We start from the raw sequence: 20,079 nt of genomic DNA, 5'->3' as shown, positions 1-20,079 counted from the left end.
GTCTCGCTCCGACCGGATAATTCCTGTGGATTGATGTCCGGGATGTCGCACTGGCCCAGGTCAGGGCCAGAGAGGTCCCAGCCGCAGCTGGCAAACGGCTTTTCCTTACAGCGAATTAGATGGATAATACAGCCATCGCAGACGCCATCAAGGAAGGACCCAGACCTGGCATGGGTTGCCCGAAGAATACGGATCTGACCTCCCCAAGGGCGTCAACGGCTTCGACAACGGCCGCACTAGGAACATTCTGGGCATTGAATATCGACCCTTGAAGCAGTGCATCATTGACACCGTCAAGAGTCTGCGAGAAGTCGGTGCTTGAACGCGGCAGGGCCGTTCTCCAGAGCTTAGCCCGCATGCTTGTAAAGGGCTGAGTTTAAATGATTTCCAACTTTATTTCTTCTTCCACAACGTGGACAAGTCGCCAAGAAGTAGTAGGGTTAGTTGCTCTGATTCAAATGTTGCTGAGAAGGGACAGTGCTAATTATGCCTTCCTAGATATGCTTGTCGATGTTGTGACAAACCACCTCATACACATTTGGGGCATGCGAGTTGCGACATATGGTTGCTGAGTGTTGAGAAAGAGCGTGCGTCTCATCCTCTTCTCAAAAACTCCGGTCTTTTTTTAATAGCGACAACTTCATGTCTACTGGTGTGGAAAAGGTTTCTCCAAATACCTGCAACTATGAGTTTCTCTCTCTGTTCCGTCTTCAAGGTGCTCGTGGACAGGTTTATCAACGACCGCCGACTGTCCGTTTCCGAACCTCGTGCGATCGGCCCGGTGAAAAGAAGCCGGGTCTACCCTTCGCCATCGGACCTAAAGATGCACGACCAAGAGCAGAGAGAGACTCGTTAGGATTACAATCTGAGGGGAGAAGGATAATCAACGAGATCGTTGAAGTAGAAACGCAACGGGACAAGAACGCCCCGTTCAGGATCACAAGCAAAGTCCTAGCAAAAGGTCCATCCCCAAGCAACGGAGAGATGCGTCACGAGTGGCGAATAAGAGACGGCGTACGGAGTTGGTGTTGTGAATGAAAGAGAAGAGAAACGACCCGGAGGCTCAGGAAGCAGAAGGTGAGCTGAGGGTGAGTAGCCACGATAGTGTTTCGCCTGACACTAATAATTGTACAACACCTTGGTAAAACACGAAGCTTGATTGAGACCCCGGATCGTCGCCAGGGGTGTCAATGAGCTTCGAAATTGCTTAAAAATGTGAGCGGAGCAAACCCAACGAACGCCCTCTGAGCCTCCGAGGAACTGGCACATCGCCCGAAGAAAACGCCAACCAGTCAGTACTCCCCGAGGGGAGATGGTCTAACGAAATCTAGCCCTGCGCCACCAAAAGCGCGGTGGCCCCTTTTTGACGTTGGTCTCCAGACAAGCGGGCGCCCTCGACACTGACCAAGCGAACGCACTCCGAGAGTCTGTAGGGTCTGAGATTCTTCATCCTTGACGCCGAGTGCACTTTCAGCTCCTCGCGTGGCGAGCCCCAATTACAGCAGGATCACAACTGGCTTGAAACCAAGGCTCTAGTTCTGCAGGCCAAGGGGTACAAGGTCGCGGTGCCTTCCCTGATGCCCAATGGCTGAATGGGTTTTTCCATCAGCATTTTCCACCCAAGGACTTTGTACTACGCGCACTCAATTTCCTTCACCGTTGGCTACGAGCTTTGCTGCCGATTGGCAGAACCAAGCAAAGAGAGTCTCCAGAAGGGGTATCACAAGTTCGATAGTTCACATGTTGCTTATCCTTGGGTCTCGCGTGTCGTCTAGTGATGCCTGGTAAGTCCACATCAGCGCCTCTCTTTTCTACAACATGGAATCAACGCGATGAACGACTCGAGCTTTGGACGCCACGTTCGAATCTGGCCAGCCGCCAAACTCAGCCCTCCCGGTCTGACCAACCCTGTCCATGGGCCATGAAGATCCCGAATGGGATACAGGTCGCCCGCAAGTGCGCCATGATGCCTCGTTGGGACTTTTGCCAGCGGACATCCGTACAGCAGCTGGCCGGCTCAGCCTCAGCGTTCAAAATGTAAGGATTTCCCCGTCATGCTATCGAAGCTCCTTGTAGTTTCTTCCCTTCTTTCCTCACAGAAAGTTCCATTGTACTTCTCACTGTCTTCCGAGGTTGAAACCACTACGAGCCCGCTGGCCATTGATCTCTCTTTTCAGGCTTAAGGCTCTGGTTGGCCACCCATTCTGCATCTTTCCGGCCACGAACTGCAGAGCCATGGACGTCCTTTCAATTGAGTCATGTGTCCAGACAGGTTAGTTGAGCAAGCTCATTTCTCTCCTAGCTCTGTTTTTGCACTCCGATTATGGTATCCATGCTCGAATACATCACTATCAGTCCATTCACTATCAGTCCATCAGCATCAAAGGTGTGCTCGGCCAACCCCAGATGCACACCCTACTCACCCGGCCATTCCACGCGACAGACCCTAAGGATGGTATGGCTGCCTTGGCAACGTACCTTCCTCATAGAGAGCCATCCACGGCTCCTGTTGTACCACGATACCACTCATCATGCACTGCTAATAGCCGGATCATAACTGCAATTTCGGATTGGACCTCGTGGTACTTTGTATCTGATAACACTTGACTAACCAGAACTTTTCAACAGTCATTGGAGCATTCCTTGATGCTGCGAAATTGGTACAACGACTGCAGCAGAAGGCTGCCACCTCAGAAGAGTTCATTCTGCCTGAAGATCTGATAAGGGACTTTGAGACCTCACTGTCTCTCGGTTCAATAACTGTCAAAAGCCAGTATGACCACGACTTCCGCCGTTTCGGCGAGACATATGCTCGGGGCGATTCCATCGCCCGCGAGCAGATGAAAGACGTTGTTATCACTCTTCAAAAGGTCAATACGCATCTGCGTGAAGTGTTCATGGACGATGCATCACTGGATCTCACCATGCTGAAAGAAACTTCGGACGACAGCCGAGTCAATGCGATAGTGTGTCTCGGGCAGCTGTATCAACGGATGTCAACGGCTGCAGCTTCGATGAAAGAGATGTCCAGGTCATACCGTGGCGGGAACGATCAGCACGCGACTCTCAATACCCTGGCTTATTCCAGCAGTCAGAGCACCAATTCGTCCCTGGCAAGGAGACCCTGGGACAGCCGATCCAGCACGTCTTACACCAGTTGCAGTACCCGAACTGCTGTTGAAGGTGACCGAAAGCCATCTAACGAGCTTCAGTCACAGCGGCGAATGTCACTGACTTCGGCTTTCTCCTACTCGAGCGAGCGAGAACCATACAAGAGCCGCGTGTCCGAGGAAGATGTCACACCTAAAGATCCTCCTCCTGTTCAGCGTCACTCGAGTCAAAGCCAGCTTCACGATCAAGCAGAAATTACATGCAATGGATCAATGAACATTAACGATGCAAAAGCTACCTTGACAACCAGTCCCGAGCCGAGGCGTGACTTGTCGTTCTCTCCACCGGGCTTGACTCCTCTCGTTGAAGATACTACTGATACAGAGCCAACGTTGCAACAGTCTGCAATTACCATGAACTACGATGTTCAGGGCTCAGGACAGTCGTCACCGCGTTCTCCTGGGTCCCAGATCGACGTCAAAGTATCTCCCCCTGTATCGACATCTTCGTTGCACGAACTCGAAAACACCATTGCGTCAATGATGGTCGCGCCGCTAGCAACAAATCAACAGAATCGTGTACCCATGAATCCTGAATACAGCACGCTAGAATGCGTACCGTCCGTCGGTGGTCAATGGCATCCAGTACCACCAGTCAATCGGCAAGGCTATTTGCAACAGGATAGCCAACAAATACAGACGTCGCACTTATCGTCCAACCACACCTGGCCAATAGCACAAAGCCAGCCAACACAGATATATCCAGAGTCTGAGCAAACCACATACAACGATATAGGCCCGGTGACCATGACAATGCCGATCAATCCTGCTCCGACAAGAGTAAGTATGGTAGCCGAGGTACAACCAGCAGAGTGTTAATAGTCAACAGGCTTTCACAGGGTCATCGATACCCAGACCACTATCGATCCGATCATCCAGTTCAGCAGGCTCCAAGGTGAGCGGCTTCACCCTTCGAAAAGCACTCCCTCCTGGCATCGTTGGCGCCATTCACAAGAATGGTTCTAGCGCAAACAAAGCGCAAGTCAATGACCAGCCTCGATACGTCAAGCCACAGAGCCGGCCTCCACCGGTTCACTCATCAGAACTGGCCAGCGACCCCATTCACACTGTACAGGCAAGCACGGCATGGATGAAACTGCCACAAGCGAGTGTGCGTCCAGTCACGGCTTCGTCAGAGTCAGTGACGAGGGCACCAAGCTCGCCTCACTTACACAAGTCTCGGTCAGAGCTAAACCTACCAAGTGAATCGAATCTGGCGGGCTTCTGCAAAGGAGCTGTGCGGCAGCAACTTGGTGGTCGGAAAAAAGCCTTTACATTAGACCATAGAAAGCCCAGAAAGGGGCACGAGTGGTTTTTCAAGTGCACGAAATGCAATTTTGCTGGGCCAGCAACGGTGTCGGCGGCTCTACCCAGTGGAGGTCGAGGAGCGGTCAAGCGGGAAAAGACTTTCGACACCAGTGTGAGAAAGACACCCGAGGGCATCCAGTACCGCTGGGCATTCCTTGCCAAGAGCCACGTCTTCAATAAGGCACATCACAGCGACTTGATTAACAGTGACGATGTATACGGCTGCTATATCTGCTGCGCGGAAGGAGTCGGGAAGGGTTGGCTGGCGGCTGATTCCAATCTGGACGGGCAAACGCCGACGTTCAGCGGGCTTCAAGCCTTCATGGCGCATCTGGAAACACACCGAGCACCACACCGAGTTCCGGGGTTGATGGTGGCAAATGAGCTGAACTGTATCGTGGGTCGGGTTGCAAGTGAGAATGAAGACTTTGATCTGAATCTGCCTCCGTTGGTAATGTAAGAGCGGATAGTCATAGTCACGAGGTGCAACCAGCAAACCGAAGCGTGAAAGGAGGTTAATGTCCGGAATGTAAGTCTAGATGATAGATGGCTCGGCGCTTGATTACGTTATTTGGACCAGGAGTATTTGCCAGGAAGAACCGCGACGGAGATGGCTCGGTGCACCATGGCCAAGCAAGAAGCGCCCTGCCAACCGCGAAGCCAGGAAGCGGTTGGGTTCGAGCGACGCTGGAGATAATGGACACAGGCGGTGGATGTCGGCGGAGGCTTAAGTGAAGAGCCTCGTTTTTCCCTTTCTTTGTTGATGTGCCAGAAATAACTATCGAGACCTGATGATGCCAATTCTCATGATGGAAAAGATCACACATGTGGAAGGATAAAAGAGGGGCCAAGAAAAAAGAGTAAACGTTTTGGAACAAAGTTCTGGAAGTGACGGATGAGGCCTTTTTCTGTTCTCAGCGGAGGATGCATCTTGTTAGTCATCTGTTGGTGGAGTGAATCGTGCAAGATCCAGGAAACTCGGTGTAGAAGGAATCAAGGTGTATCATCACGTGAGAATCGATGTCGTCCAGATTTGTCTCGATACGGGTACGAAGGCGAACACAGGAAGACACAAGAGCCTCTCTTGAAACAACAACACGGAGAAGATGCTGGTGTCGAGTGTGTTCGTGTTTTTGGCTTCCATAATCCGGTCATCTGCCATTCCGCGGCACCCAAGATCCGAGTACAGCAAATGATCAGGTTATCAGCTCCACCCATGAGATCAATATCCGGCATCCCGTCGACTGGGGCTTATAATCAGAGGTACCACCGTCCAGTGTCACAATGTTCGTTCAAATATGGAGACCCGAGTAAAAAAGTACCGTAAGCAGAAAGAAATGCGCCCCGCTGGGCCGTAGATCCCGCCCAAGCATGGGCCATGGCTGGTCAAGCTGCGATTGTTCGAGTATGTCGAGCCAGTAGGGACGAGCAGGGAAGAGTCAAGAGGACGAAAACGGATAATCAAATTACGGATGACAAGATGCATCGTTAATTTTTCTACAGTACGGAGTACTTGAACTTGGTGTTGAAGCCTCGTTCCACCATCAACCGGGTCCTTTTCTCTTACTCTTACATCCACCACTCACGCTACATTTGTACCTCACTTCGGAGGATCCTTTGGTTCCTCGTCGTCTCCTCGCCAACGACGCTCTCCCTTTCCGGACTGCACAATTACTCCTTTGGGAACATCTCTAGCCCTGTTATCAAGCGTGGACCTCGTTTGTCAGAGGTCGCAACGTTCATCCGGCGCTCAATCCTCCTTTTGGCCTTAGCGAAGTCTCGGTCCATATCTTAAGACTTCGTTTCTGCCGATTTGACCTACAGCAGCTACGGACACAGACACCGCCGTCAGCGAACCCTGTTTTCCGCTTCTCCATCACCGCACGATATTGCCTTGTCCCTCTGCGTCGTCGGATATGGCGAGCGATGTTTATAACCACCATCCCTCCCTCGAGCCGTTTCCTCTCTTCATCGACTCGGCTCCTCCCAACTCTGCCAACTACTTCTCCTCTCCCATGGCCATGGCCGCCATTCAACTCCTCTCGACCTCTGCTTCACCTTCGTCCCACGAGGGCAAGCGTCGTATCTCTGTGCCGGCCAAGGTCTCCAACTACCTACGGCTCCGCTACTACCAATATGAGGTCACCTTCGGTCTGTATGTCATGACGCCGATCGAGAAACTCGTCTTCAACACCGTCGTCCTGGCCGCCTTCGCATTCCTAGTCTACGCTCTTTGCTGGGGGTTCGAGCCTTTCATCGTCAACTCTCTGTGCAGATTCGTCTACTACCTCACCGGATCTTATTCCAGCGCACCAGAGTTATGTGCAAATTCAGCTTAAAACAGCCGAACATTGGGTTGGACGCCTCATGGCAGACACCCAAGAGAATTCATGACCTACAGTGAGCTTACCGTAGGTCTCGATGAGGCGGAACAGAGTTCCGGAAGTGCCGGAAGCCATGGTACATTTGGGCCTCCACATTCCGGCACGCACTGCCGCTTTGTCAGAGGCTCAGGGCCGCGTTGGAAAGACCCGGGGCTGAATTCCGCAAATTGCAGAGTGCAAGTTTGCGAAAGCGAATCACGAATTGTTTCCTATTCAACATGTTACGCACTCAAGAATGATGTTTCTAACAGATCTTCCCTTACCCAAGAAGTCTGTTGTCTCGACTCTCGACCACACCGGCTTCAGGACGTTGGCTACTGTGTCGCTCACCGACCTCCTCCCCTCAACGACCCTGGGCGCGGCTCCGGGACTGGCAATAAACATGGGACCAACGTACAGCAACCACGATCGTGGAACGGGGGAAGTTTGTGGTGTGGTTGGGTACGTGACACCGCTTTGTCGCTCGCTATTGAACAGACCGACCGACTTTAATGACTGCCTCTTCCACTCTATAATGCATCCAGGCTTTCTGGACACGATACTGGTACGGATACAATTCTCACAACTAATGCGAATGTTTCGGAAGATGGCAGACGAGGCCGAGTTGGCTTTTGGATTCTAGATGCTAGAAGCCTGGGCCAATGAATTATTCGGAGTACCGATATGCTGGAAGTACTTGCCCAGCCCCCTGGCCTAAATAGGCCCTTACGACTTCATGATAGCGAAATATTGGACGCGCAGAGATATCCATAGTACTTTCGAGTACTCCGTACTCCTACTCCGTACTCCTACTCCGTACTGTAATAATGTAATGTCGTTAGCAATGACTGATAACAGATGCTAACTCGGCTTTGTTTGATTGTTGGTCGTCGAATCGCTTTGTTTGTGCGGTCTGTCAAGAAGCGATACACGCCAGGACATCGTCGGGGATTTGGGTAAAGAGTTGTCCCAAAGCCCAATCTAAGTAAGAACTTCGCAGTCCACGCCGTGGGAAATCAGCTACGTAAGGGACTCTTTTCAAGCTCAACTGTTTTCCGGGAATTGTACCATCAGGGTCGATCCGACGCAGGGAGAGGGACTGACCAGCCCCTGGGCCAGTCAGAGTCGCTCGTTCATCTCCCCCGTATTGCGCCTTGCTTGTTCCTGGATCCTGAGACACGCCAAATACGTTTTGGCCAGCTGAGACTAAGCCACTTTGTGCCACGTTTGACCGCAGTTACGCAAGCCCCGGGAAAACAGAACCACGCCCCCGTTCGAATGCTCTTGTATGGTCTATCGCAGGAATAGAACACCCTCATCTCCTTCTCAGGCTATCTCTAAACCTTACCTACCGACTCTCGTTCTCGTCGGGGTCCGCCATTGCCACCCCAGCAGCGATTGTGGCTTTGTCACTTTCCGATGAACCAGCTTCTCCCTTGTTCTTCGAACAACTTCCCGCGCCTCGAGCATCTTTACCTGCACCGGCAAGGACAACATTAACAACCAGCAACACGCGAGATCGAAACACTCCTTTGCAATTTGACTCACCCTGGCAGCTGTCATTGCGCGGGGAGGTCGAGTTTCCAACCTGTCTCTCGTCGGATCTGCTATTCTGTGGCCTGCCCTCACGCGCCTAAGATTGCTTCCAGACTCTGGGAAACCAGCAATTCAATTCCAACAAACACAACGTCCTCTCCGTTCACCGACCACAGATGCAGTGATACCGGTCGCAGTCACTCGTTTCCGCTCCACAGACGACTCTCTTGCCCTTGAGCAACTTCCACTCGCTTCGTCGCTTTTGTTTCCTTCCACCCTTCAGCGCCATGGCTGCGAATGACTACTATCGCCAGTCCTACATGGCACACTCTCAACAGTCTCTACCAACCAAAAATAATCAGCGACCCATGTCCCATGTATATTCCTATGATAATACGAACAGCGCGTCCAGTCTCGATCAGTCACGCCCTTCAAATACACACTCTCCTCATCGAAAACCATACCACGACCGCTATGACACTCAGCGCCCTCCCCAGTCGCCATCCTCCGAATCAATACCTCTCGAACAGCAAGCACGCGTTAATACAAACTCCGACAACTGGCGGCACCGGTCGACTCATTACCCTCCGTCGCCCGAATCGCAGATTCCGCAATCACTCCCCGAACCAGGCAAGAAAAAGAATAAATGGTTTTCGGGAAGAATTCCATGGGTTGTATACATTGTCAGTTTGGTTCAAATTACAGTCTTCATTGCGGAAATCATCAAGAACTGTAAGCAAGACGTCTGCACGGAGAGGCGGTCACAAAGCTAACCTGGGGAAACAGCAATAGTAACGGGCTCGCCTATCATGATACATCCTCAGTTTAATCCTATGATCGGTCCTTCGACCTACATTCAAATCAACATGGGCGCACGTTTTGTACCTTGCATGCGGGTAACACCTGGTGTTCAAGACGCCAACCCGCCTGTCGTTTGGCCTTGCCCTAATACCACCACTTCGGATTCGAACGCAGATAGCAATCACTGTACTCTCGGCGAGTTGTGTGGTTTCTCTGGCTTCAACAACGAACACCCGAACCAATGGTTTCGTTTCATCGTCCCCATGTTTCTACATGCTGGACTTGTTCATATCGGTTTCAACCTTGTCCTGCAACTTACTATGGGCCGGGACATGGAGAAAGCCATTGGCAGCATTCGATTTGCCATTGTCTATTTTAGTTCGGGGATTTTTGGATTTGTTCTGGGTGGAAACTTTGCAGCCACGGCCATCGCTTCGACAGGGTGTTCGGGATGTCTCTTTGGCATATTGGCCCTAACCCTCCTGGACTTGATTTACGCCTGGAACGAGCGACGCAGCCCCGTCAAGGATCTCATGTGGATCCTGGTCGATATTGTCATTTCCTTCGTTCTGGGCCTGTTGCCTGGGCTGGACAATTTCTCCCATATTGGTGGCTTTTTGATGGGCCTCGCCACCGGGTTGTGTCTCTTACACTCTCCTAATATCCTTCGCCAGCGCAACGACCAAGCACCGGGAACATATCGCAATGTTGAGTCAGAGGTGGACATCACGAACCCCAAGCGGCCAATGCTCGAAACTCCCGCGACAACGGCAGCACCCGCGAATGTCGCCGCGTTCGCAAAGGAGCCAGTGGGCTTCTTCAAGGGCCGCAAGCCTCTCTGGTGGGGATGGTGGCTGCTACGTGCTGGTGCGCTGATCGGGGCACTCGTCGCGCTCGTGGTGCTCTTGAACAATTTCTACAAGTACCACGACAAGTGCTCGTGGTGTAAATACCTGAGTTGCTTGCCTGTGAACCATTGGTGTGACATTGGGAATCTGAACCTGAGCAACACCGGCACGTCGAATGGGACGAGCAATTCAAAGAGAGATTTCTTGGTCCAAGCGGGCATGGTGTTGACCAGGGATCTATTCGATATCGATGCCATGAGAGGATCGCTCGAAGTTAATTCTCTCTTTTGAATTGATCTTCATTTTCGTCTTCAAAAAATCGCGCCCTTTTCGGAGTTGGGAATTTGGTTTTAACGTACATCTTGATGAGATGAAGCCAGAGAAAAACAACGAGCATAGCATAGTATAGCATAGTATATAGCATAGCGTGGGCTGGAGTATGGAGTTTTTCAAGAAAGGTCTAGGTACCTACCAAAGGGTACCCTCAGGTATTACTATGGTATTAGGTACTAGGTGTGCGGAGTACCTCAGGTTGAAGACTGGCGAAAAGGTACATAAGTATTATTAGTTAGTATATTGGCCACAGACCAGAATTACACAACTTGCACACTGTACATGCTGGAGGAGGGTACCAACTAGTATCATTGATATTCTACCTAGATTCTTGCGATGGTTGCTGGTGCCCAGTGGAGGAGAGGAAGTGTACACCCGGGCTACCAAATCACGCACGGCGGAGATTCGACTTTGTGAACTTTGTGAACTTTGTGAATAAACCATTCGCGACACTTTGCTGCTGTCTTGCTCCACGAAGACCCCTGATGGCTTCCTCTCTCCCCCTCAGCTAAGTACGGATGTACTCGTAGTCTGTATTTATGGAGTATGTCAAGATCTCAGGCCCCTTTTTCCTTTAATCTGTGAGTTTTGATACGTTCGGACATGACCGTCCACAGACAGACAAACAGACAAAACAGACAGATAGATGGACTGCCCCCCCGGCAAAAAAGAAAGGAAGCCTTCTATTTAAAACCCAACAACAACGACAACCGTCGACTCCATCATCCTTCGACGATGAAATGAGCCTCGGTCGGGTTCTGGTCGTTGATCTTCAGAATGTCTTGCGGACACGCACTCATGACGCAGACGCAGTCGACGAGGGCCTCGAACGTGACGTACCCGCCTTTGGGGCCGACGGGCCTCGCGAACTGCAGATCGGCGCCCGCGGTCCGGTTGTCGGCGGCCCTGGCGTGGGCCGGGTCGAGGGGCACGACGGGGATGTTCATGAACAGGTTCAGCGGCTGCGGCGCCGTCATGTGCTCGGGCAGGGCGTACGGCGTGTCCCGGGCCACGGCGGCGTGCAGGTTGTCGGTGCAGCTCTCGTGGTACTGGTCCCGCGGCACGCCGAGGAGGTGGTAGCGCTCCCGGTCGCAGGCCGCCATGAGCGTGTCGTGGACGCCGGGCGTCGTGTCCTTGACCATCTTCAGCAGCGGCAGCCGCGTGCTGGACATGAGCGTGTCGCCCTCGACGGGCGTGAGGCGCGTGAGGGTCGCGCGCGTGTGCGACATGCTCGTCCACGTCGGCAGCGTCGAGGACCCCGTCGCCGGGATCGTGAACCCCCAAAAGTCGACCACCTGCGTGCCGTGCGTGTTGAACACCGTTATCGTCTGCCCTTTCGACACCGGCACCGCCGCGCCAGACCGTGCCGGGATCGTGTGCTTCGTGTTGACCGCGTACGGGGAAGACATGATGACGACGATGGTGGTGGTGTCGGTGGTATTGGTGAGAGCAGGAGGAGAAGAAACTATGTGTGTATATGTGATTGTTTTTGTTTTTATCAAACAAGAGAAGCTCAAGCGTGGGCTGTAAATGAATGATGGACGACGGGGAGTTTTCCTTCGATACCTACCTGCTGCTGGGTTTCACTCGGCCTGTTGACTTTTATATAATGCCATGCTCGAGATAGTGGATGTCGTTGATCTCCGTCGGACTCGGACCCAATCAACCCTGGAAACTCTGCTATAATGGGCACCACAGGAACAGAGTCTGCTGGGCCGACTAGTGAGTGGCTTTGTGTGTATGAAAGCTGGAGTCGTGCCTTCGTCGTCGATCTCCGTGCGGTGAGTGAAGAAGAACGAAAGAAATGTCAAAGACACCACAGATCTGGGAGCTTCCATTGTGTCGGAGCCCACTGCCTAACAAGAATCCAGGCAGAGTGAGCCCCCCATCTCCACCGGGTCTGTACCACGACGGACGTGTTCACGGATGAACGTCTGAGGGGACTGGACCACATGGTAGGGTAGTACATCGGGGAGGTGCCTGAGGTTGGGATGTTGTCGAGACCCAGGGGTTCAAGCTCCGGCCTGTAGAGGACGCATTTTCATGGGACACAGAGACCGTCGACGCGTGACGCTAAAGCGGCGCTTGAACTAGACTTTGCACGTCTCGACGTGGAGCGACATCCAACTACTACGACACAGCTGGGACTGTTCGTTGAGCTCACTTGTCTGGCTTTATCACGCGTCAAACAATATACTCTCTTATGATAAAGTAATCTGCAAACACACGACCAATGCGAAGCCGAGGACTTCGTTTCAACCTCAAAACTTACGTTGATTCCGTCAAGGGAAACACCACCGACTCCTTAAGCGCCATGCCTCCTCCGACCCCCCGGTCCAACAGAGCACTGCCTTGGATGGAAGATGACGTGCCCATCATAGATTCCACAGAGAGCTTCTCGGACGTCACGTTCAAGGTCTTCACGTATATCGCAAAGGCCGTCGATGCCGCCTACACATATGAGCAGCTCCGCACGTCGGTTGTTGGACAGACCCTGAAACCACTAATCTCGAAGCTCAGCGAAGATTGCCACCACCCTGCAGTTGTGGCCGCCCTTCTAGCTGCAAGATATCTATTTACCAATGACTCCGGAGACACAGATAGTGGCCTCAATGAAAGCAGAGGGCTGGCGTGTGAGTTGGTTGCTTGGCAGTTTCTCACCTTCTTGTCCGAGAAGGAACTGATCGACTACCTCCTGTACGAACTGCCAGAGTATTCTGAAGATACCTCTTCCGAGCATGCCACACCTCAGGGCAACGGTAATCACAGAGACAGCATCGCAGACGAGGCGTCGCCGCTGATACGTGAACGGCACGACGAATATGGTGGGCTTCGGCCGCCCAGGCGCGTCTCTGTTGACAACCCGGCCGGCACAACGGTCAGCTTCCCTGGCGACCCGGATGGCTCTCCTCTCCTGAACCTTGATCAATCAATGGCTGGAATGAATGCTCTGGAAATTGCTGCCATTGGAGACGCGAAGAAATTTCTGTCCCAAAATCCTGTTCAGAAGATTGTCGAGGACATCTGGAATGGGGATGTCATCTTCTGGGAATCGCTTTCTGTTCATGCCGTCAAAAAGGCCAGAATGTACAACAAGCGCGTTGCTGATCCGTTCACGCGTTTACGGGTCCCCAAATACCAGAAAACCTTCCAAGTGGCTTTCTTCATCTCCTTCCTCATCCTCTACTATGCTGTTCTGGTTGAGCGCAACCCTAGCCACATCACCCCCACGGAAGCCGTACTGTATGTCTGGATTGCTGCTTTTGCGTATGACGAGTTTGGAGAAATCAAAGACGCCGGCTTGATGTTTTACCAGACAGATTTCTGGTCGCTGTGGGACATTGCGATAATTGGCGTGAGCGCGGCCTTTGTCGTGATGAGTAAGTCCTTCCTGTATTTTTGGGCACTTGCCAGCTACCTAATGTACACACAGGGATCATTGGACTCATGAGAAACAGCGACTATCTCATTGACGTGGCGTTTGATATCTTGTCGATGGTGGCCTTATTTCTGGTGCCGAGGTGTGTTTGCTCTTAGTTGTAGGGGACCAGAGGCTGATTATTACAGGATCTTTTCTGTCATGAGCCTAAACCCTTATTTTGGAAGCTTGGTATGTCGAAAACTCGATATCTCGTGGTGGCTGTCGCTGACGTCTCTTTCCAAGATTCCCGTACTCAAGGAAATGGTATGTTGCTCTCGTTCACTGTGGGCGTTTAAAGGTCTGACAGATGCTAGACCAAAGCATTCTGCAAATTTCTTCCCGTCATTATTGTGCTGTACCTAGGTAAGGAGAGTGGTAGATAGTGGTATGTATCTGCTGATCACCAAGATTAGGCTTCTTGACTACCTTCACCATGCTCGCTCGAGATCGAATGACGTTGAATGAGATGTCGTGGATGCTGATAAAGGTCTTCTTTGGGTATGAGGCAATATTCCGCGGTTTTCGCTCATGCTTACAAGCTGTGCAGATCGAGCTATCTTGGATTCGACATGGCTGTCAAGGTATGGATTCCGTCCGTGGGAGCTGCAGCAGTCTGAATTACTCACTGATTTGTCGCCCACAGATCTCTCCACTGTTCGGATACACATTGATGTACGTTTGCGCTGTCGCTTCGTCTGAAGTCCCCTCAATACGGTCGCTCAGCGTCGAGACAATCACGCGCGCTTATTTCTTTGGTCCTCGAACACCCAAAGCATGGGGCGAAAACTGACGACCTATTCCCAACCCACGGGCAGAAAAAGGCTTGCTAATTTTTGGGCTGTGCGGTAGGCTGATTTTTGTGTGCTTGACGAACATCTTGCTCATCACATCACTCGTATCGTTAGTCTCGAACTCTTTGACCGAGGTGAGTTCCTTATCCTCTGCGAATTTGCCCTGGTGTGACCACACCTGACCTGCGGGCCGCATAAACGCGACCCCTTAAGTCTAAGCGCCGTGCAGATCAGCTCAAGTCTGATTGGTCAACAGGTCATGGCTCATGCCAGGGAGGAATACCTCTTCCAATATTCAATCTATGTCCTCGAAAGCAGCACCTCCCGGCGACTGACCTACTTCTTGCCGCCGCTCAACTTGTTCCCGCTGCTCTTGCTGCGACCGCTCCGGCTAGTGCTTCCCTCAGAAGACGTTCGCCGAATACGCATCGCAATGCTCAAGGCCACCCATGTCCCTTTCCTCGCCATTATCTGGACTTATGAGAAATCTATGCGCATGGTATCTCGTGCTCATCCAACCATAAGTAAGGCTCCGCATTTGACAAGCCGGCCTCTCAGTGCGGGCCAATTCAGTCTTGGTGGTGCTCAAGATTTTGTGAAGTCCCCGTCGAGCCGACGCGCGCTTCCTGACGCTTCTCCAACGAGAAGTCCCGATGTCACAGGTTCCACCACGAAGTCTGCCTCGGGCGGTGCCGAGAACACTGAGCTTTTGGCCCTTGTTCATAAGCTGAGCGCTCAGGTCGATGGCTTGACTGCTATGGTGGCCGGCCAGCAGAAAGACTGATGACCATCTTGTTCGGACACCCACCAACTACCGCTTCTTCGCTCTCGCGCTCGGGTAGGGCGTTAGTGGGAAGCACAGCATCACTACGTGGTCCAGTCTTTGCGGGGTCAATAAGTTGTAGACTTTGGTTGAAGGGTGGCCCACTGACAGAAGCCCACTCTGCTGACTTCAACACCAACAGCCCCCAAATCAGGATGGTACCGATGCTTCCGAGCCTGGGATTTGTTGAAGCGGTCTTTTTGACCAGGTGCAACCTAGGTTGTACTCTAATCTATGGCTCGACGTGCGTCTACGCAATGCAGGCATTGCACTCCAGGCACTTCCGGCGGGTTACCCTTGCTGGAGCCTCTCGCTCTTCGATTCCCTCATACTGGACCGCACAGGCTGCATCAATGCGCGAGGTTGAGGTCCCGGGAGACAGCCAGGTCAACTCTTAGTGTTCACCGCCTCCTATTGAAGCAGCACTGCCAGATAGGTCTCTTGGTCGTCACTCATCTTCTTTGAGTCATGTTGCATAATACCGCGGGGAGCGCAGGACAAAGGTTGGGCACTGGATCGATCATTTCCATTTGTCTCCTGATAAGCTCAACCACCCCCGATCACCGAGAAATCCAGCGATTTTTCTATCGTATTTACTTTTGACAATATAGTTTCTGTGATTGCGCACATCTCAGAAGCCTGTCTCACTTCCCCATCCTCCGATTCCTCAACTTCTATGGCCAGCATGTCATTTGTAAACGATGAATATGTGCATCTACGAACCTCGATCATTTCCGATCATATCCAGAGTCGCGCTCCGTCGTATTTGAAGCGCGACATATCACTACTTACTCAACATTCCATACTAGATGGTGTTGACCATAACTTCGACGGACGGGGGCCACACCAGACATACGAATGGACATCTCATCTCCCTCCGTGGTCATTTCCATCTCTAGATCCCGAGATACCGCTCATGACGACGATGACATCCCCTGGGTCTTGCTCCTGGAGCACCACTGAAACCTTTGCTCCATTCACGGCTTGTGAAACAGAAGGAACTGATATAGATAGTGACAGCTATTTGTGGTGTCAGGGGGAAACGGACGCTGCTCATCAGGATTTTTCGGCAACTACCCAACCTCTTCTGTGGGTCTCGCATATGCATCAGGGCACAGCTCGATATGAACTCATGGGCAGTCCTTTCATGGGTCTGACATCGGGGGTTACAAATCTGCATGGTCCATCTATGTCATCGGTAGCAGCGTGCGGACTCAATTGCTACGACGTCCTTCCGAACCATCTCGAAATCGGCGGCAGCATAACATCCAATCGTTCCGGAAGCTCAACATATCCAGCTGTCTGTACCGAGCAAGATGCACTTGCCAAGGCAGTACCGATGCCTCCCTCCGTGTCGAAACCAAGCGATCCTCTTCCGCTGAGCGAGGAAGAACAGGTAGCTCGGTGGCCCAGAAACAAAGGGCGGCTGCGGCCAAGGCCACCGGTGTCTTGCTTGATATGCAACACGCGCTTTGATCGGCCCAGCGACCTCAGGCAACACATGTACGAGCATGACGGACAGCACGAATGTACAATCTGTGGCAAGAGATACCATGAGAAATACCAGCTCAGCAACCATGAGAAGAGTCACGCCGGGCCGCATCCCTGCGCGCAGTGCCCCAAAATCTTCGAGAAGCGCTCGTCGTTGAGGTCTCACTTGGCTACACATGAAGATTCTCCTAAGTTGCTAGTGTGCCCGGTGAGTGGCTGTGGAAAGCAGTACCGAAGAGGAGGCTGCCTGAACCGTCATGTCAAAAGCGTACGTCTTACCACCACACTGGCAAGGTTGGAAAAGTCTCCAAACCGCTGACGCTCAATTGTGCATTTACCAGACTCACCAGCATGGAGAAGACTACAGGTGCCGCCACTGTTCAAAGGCATTTCGGCGGTCAGATCTTCGAGACCGGTACGTGTGACGATTCAAAACACCCACACCTGCACCTACACCTGCATCTGCACTTTTGGCCGGCCCTAGAGAGACACTGTCAACGTGAGCATTACGATGCAGGGGCAGCCAATCATGGCTTGGCTGAAGTTGCAGTTGCAGTTTTCTATCTGTTGTGTTTCTTCATTTTGTCGGCTCGGCTGTCGCCACGCCGTCATGAGCATGGCTTTTGCTAATGTACGATTGTGTTATCTATAGTCATGAGAAGGACAACTGCCCTGGGATACCGAAAGCGAAGAAGCCGAAGCACTCACACTGAAGCTTCAACCACAACAGAAATCCCAGAGACAATCCAACATTGGTCCCTGGACGGGCTGAATCAGGAGCATCGTTACACCACTCAAGACAGCACATTGTCAAGATCCATTATGACTGCTGCTTCTCTGATCCTCTCATTCACTTCTTTTTGTTTATCGTCTCCGTCGCTGTTGGGGTCTTGTCGGAGCAAATTGACGACCAGTACTCTGATGTTTTTGTACCGAGGATCATCAATGTCTGGAGCTGTGGCGGAACGTGGTACGACGTCCGAGATTTCCGTGTGGGCTACTGAGTCCTGTTGCCGCGCGATTCCTTCTAGCCTTTTTAGCAATTCTCGACCGTTGCCACCCAAAGTAGTCAGAATTTCAGATCTAGTGTTTGGTATGGTGGACAAAAGACCCAGGCCGAACCAGGCCTCTGCCTCGGTTCGAAGCATCGAATTGGATGGTGTTGGTGGTGCCGCGGTACCTTGCGGCTGTGGCTGCGTGATGATGAACGCGATGGTGTCGGCGACAGTGACGGTTATGTCGGGTCGCTGCAGCGGGCATGAGATGAGATGGAGCAGTCTGCTCTCGGTGAATTGCGAGGACGAGGATGACGTTTGGTTGGTTTTGAAATACGTGCGCAAAATCTCAATGTAGAATCGACCTATTTCGGTCCTCGTTCGAACGTCCTTGGTGTTCTGGTACAGTGACAACAAATCCGTCGTGATGCTGCCATCTCCTTCAGTTTCGGTTTCAGGATCGAGGCTGGACAAACTCGCCATGCGGTCCTTGATCAAAAGCCGAGCGAGAGCGACTGACTGGCGCTGGATCTCGATTCCAAGCGCGTCGGTGGCGGCGGTGTTTGGGTCCAAGAGACGTCGAACGACGGAGGCCAGGAGCTCTTGCTCGCACAGCGCCTCTTGGCCCTCGGGGGTCAGCGACAGCCGCGTTGCGATGTCGACAGCAGGCAGGACGAGCTCCTTGTCCGAAGTGCCGCGCAGTATGGTGGAAACAGCGGTCGCGATACCGGTCGACTCGAGTAGACGTGCCGCTCGGCCGGTCGAGATGATGCTGTTGGCGATGAGGACGCACATGCTGGCACAGCATAGGCTGCCGCCCTCATCGTCCATCCCCGTACGAACACCAGAGTCAGTCCTGGAATCGGTCTGAAACCGCGCAGTGAGAGCCTGGATGCAATCGCGGATCAGAGCGGAATCGGGCTCGGAGTGCTCCGCATACGAGTCGAGCGACGAGATCTGGTAGACAAGTTTGAGGAAAGCCTTTCTGAACGGTGCGAGGGTCTCTTTGGCACCGACGGCTTCGTGGTCGGCGTCCAGTTCGTCTTCGCAGATGACGTAGGGGAGGTGGATGAAGTTCCAGAGACCTGCGTCGGCCGCGATGATGGCCTCGTGGCTTTCTGGCGACGAGAGGATGTTGAGAGTCGCCTGGCAGATTGAGACTTGGGCGTCCCGATCGTTCTTGATGACCTGCGTGCCTTTTGTGAGTAGACAGTCTAGAAGTCTCGAACACCGGTCCTTGAGGTCTTGTGATTTGAGGTCTTCTGAACCATCTGTGAGGGTTGCGGCGGGAGAAGGGATGATGTGATGGAGGCCGTACAGGGCCATGTGGCTTGCCATTTCTACGAGGTCCGCTAGGAGGCCGATGCAATGTTCTGCGGATGGGAGCATGTCGAGAAGAATCTCGATAGAGCTCGTGCTCTGTCCCGGTTGGACCGGCACGGCGAGCTTCTGTTCAGCGAGATTGACCGTCGGTTCTTCGGCGCCAGCGCGTTTATCCTCGCCGGTCTCGTGGAGGGGGGGAAGTGGCGTGCCGTCCTCAGCAATGGCTGGCGAATTGTACTGGTAGCACACATTGAACATTGTTGGTATGAGGAGGTCGCATTCTCGGTTGTGGTATGCCAGCGTCATCATGGCTTGGATCCCATTTCGTTTGACAATGACGTCCCGATTTGCATTGTTGTCTGCGCAGCAGTTTGCGACCAGGCGGAGCGCAGATCGTACTTCTTCTCGTTTCGACTCATCCCATGCTCTGGCGATGATCCGTCTGGCCACTTCCAAGATACAGTCTGGCGGTATTGACTCTGCAATATGTTGTTCGGATGCCTGAGAGCCGTGGGACCTGCCAAATCTTGGTCGCCAGAAGGGTGATTCACGAGTGATTTTAGCCAAGAAGCTGCTTAATCCTGGGTCGTCGAGTTGTCTTTGAAGGCTGATAGAGTCAAAGTATCTGGTCAAGTTGTCCATGCAAGCGTCGATGGACTGCTCGACTCTATCCGGGCTTGAGACATCCATCAGATTGACGCAGGAGGCAACATATAAAGGCGAATATGATGCCGGGGGTCTTCCACGTTGGAGTAACTCCTGGCGGAGATGTTCGCACGCTTGCAACTCCTCGCTGGCCATGACCCGAGATCTGATCCGAGCAGAATTGACCGACTCACCCGTATATGTGATCTGTTGCTGAAATAGGATCAAACT

The 20,079-nt window shown here is 52.5% G+C and overlaps 6 protein-coding genes across 6 annotated transcripts; 4 read left to right on the top strand and 2 right to left on the bottom strand.

Annotated features, from left to right (window-relative positions):
* Nucleotides 1–2,235: 2,235 nt before the first annotated feature.
* PV08_09206 (uncharacterized protein) lies at nucleotides 2,236–4,938 on the top strand (the record flags this gene model as incomplete). The annotated part of the gene is made up of 4 exons (XM_016383526.1): nucleotides 2,236–2,272; nucleotides 2,303–2,455; nucleotides 2,629–3,950; nucleotides 4,000–4,938. 4 exons carry the CDS (start codon nucleotides 2,236–2,238, stop codon nucleotides 4,936–4,938), a joined length of 2,451 nt encoding a protein of 816 aa, XP_016232149.1.
* A 1,456-nt stretch (nucleotides 4,939–6,394) lies between these two features.
* PV08_09205 (uncharacterized protein) lies at nucleotides 6,395–6,817 on the top strand (the record flags this gene model as incomplete). The annotated part of the gene is made up of 1 exon (XM_016383525.1): nucleotides 6,395–6,817. One exon carries the CDS (start codon nucleotides 6,395–6,397, stop codon nucleotides 6,815–6,817), a length of 423 nt encoding a protein of 140 aa, XP_016232148.1.
* A 1,847-nt stretch (nucleotides 6,818–8,664) lies between these two features.
* On the top strand, nucleotides 8,665–10,317 carry PV08_09204 (uncharacterized protein; the record flags this gene model as incomplete). Its single annotated transcript, XM_016383524.1, has 2 exons — nucleotides 8,665–9,109; nucleotides 9,164–10,317. 2 exons carry the CDS (start codon nucleotides 8,665–8,667, stop codon nucleotides 10,315–10,317), a joined length of 1,599 nt encoding a protein of 532 aa, XP_016232147.1.
* A 764-nt stretch (nucleotides 10,318–11,081) lies between these two features.
* On the bottom strand, nucleotides 11,082–11,768 carry PV08_09203 (uncharacterized protein; the record flags this gene model as incomplete). The annotated part of the gene is made up of 1 exon (XM_016383523.1): nucleotides 11,082–11,768. One exon carries the CDS (start codon nucleotides 11,766–11,768, stop codon nucleotides 11,082–11,084), a length of 687 nt encoding a protein of 228 aa, XP_016232146.1.
* A 905-nt stretch (nucleotides 11,769–12,673) lies between these two features.
* On the top strand, nucleotides 12,674–15,355 carry PV08_09202 (uncharacterized protein; the record flags this gene model as incomplete). Its single annotated transcript, XM_016383522.1, has 10 exons — nucleotides 12,674–13,739; nucleotides 13,793–13,880; nucleotides 13,927–13,969; nucleotides 14,024–14,044; nucleotides 14,095–14,143; nucleotides 14,194–14,278; nucleotides 14,328–14,361; nucleotides 14,424–14,452; nucleotides 14,630–14,705; nucleotides 14,828–15,355. 10 exons carry the CDS (start codon nucleotides 12,674–12,676, stop codon nucleotides 15,353–15,355), a joined length of 2,019 nt encoding a protein of 672 aa, XP_016232145.1.
* Nucleotides 15,356–17,679: 2,324 nt separating this feature from the next.
* On the bottom strand, nucleotides 17,680–20,004 carry PV08_09201 (uncharacterized protein; the record flags this gene model as incomplete). Its single annotated transcript, XM_016383521.1, has 1 exon — nucleotides 17,680–20,004. One exon carries the CDS (start codon nucleotides 20,002–20,004, stop codon nucleotides 17,680–17,682), a length of 2,325 nt encoding a protein of 774 aa, XP_016232144.1.
* Nucleotides 20,005–20,079: the final 75 nt, after the last annotated feature.

The sequence above is a fragment of the Exophiala spinifera genome (genome assembly GCF_000836115.1).
Source record: "Exophiala spinifera strain CBS 89968 unplaced genomic scaffold supercont1.7, whole genome shotgun sequence".
NCBI classification, from domain to species: Eukaryota; Fungi; Ascomycota; class Eurotiomycetes; order Chaetothyriales; family Herpotrichiellaceae; genus Exophiala; species Exophiala spinifera.
Note: the sequence above shows the minus strand (reverse complement) of the source record. Positions and strands in the feature narration are given on the sequence as shown.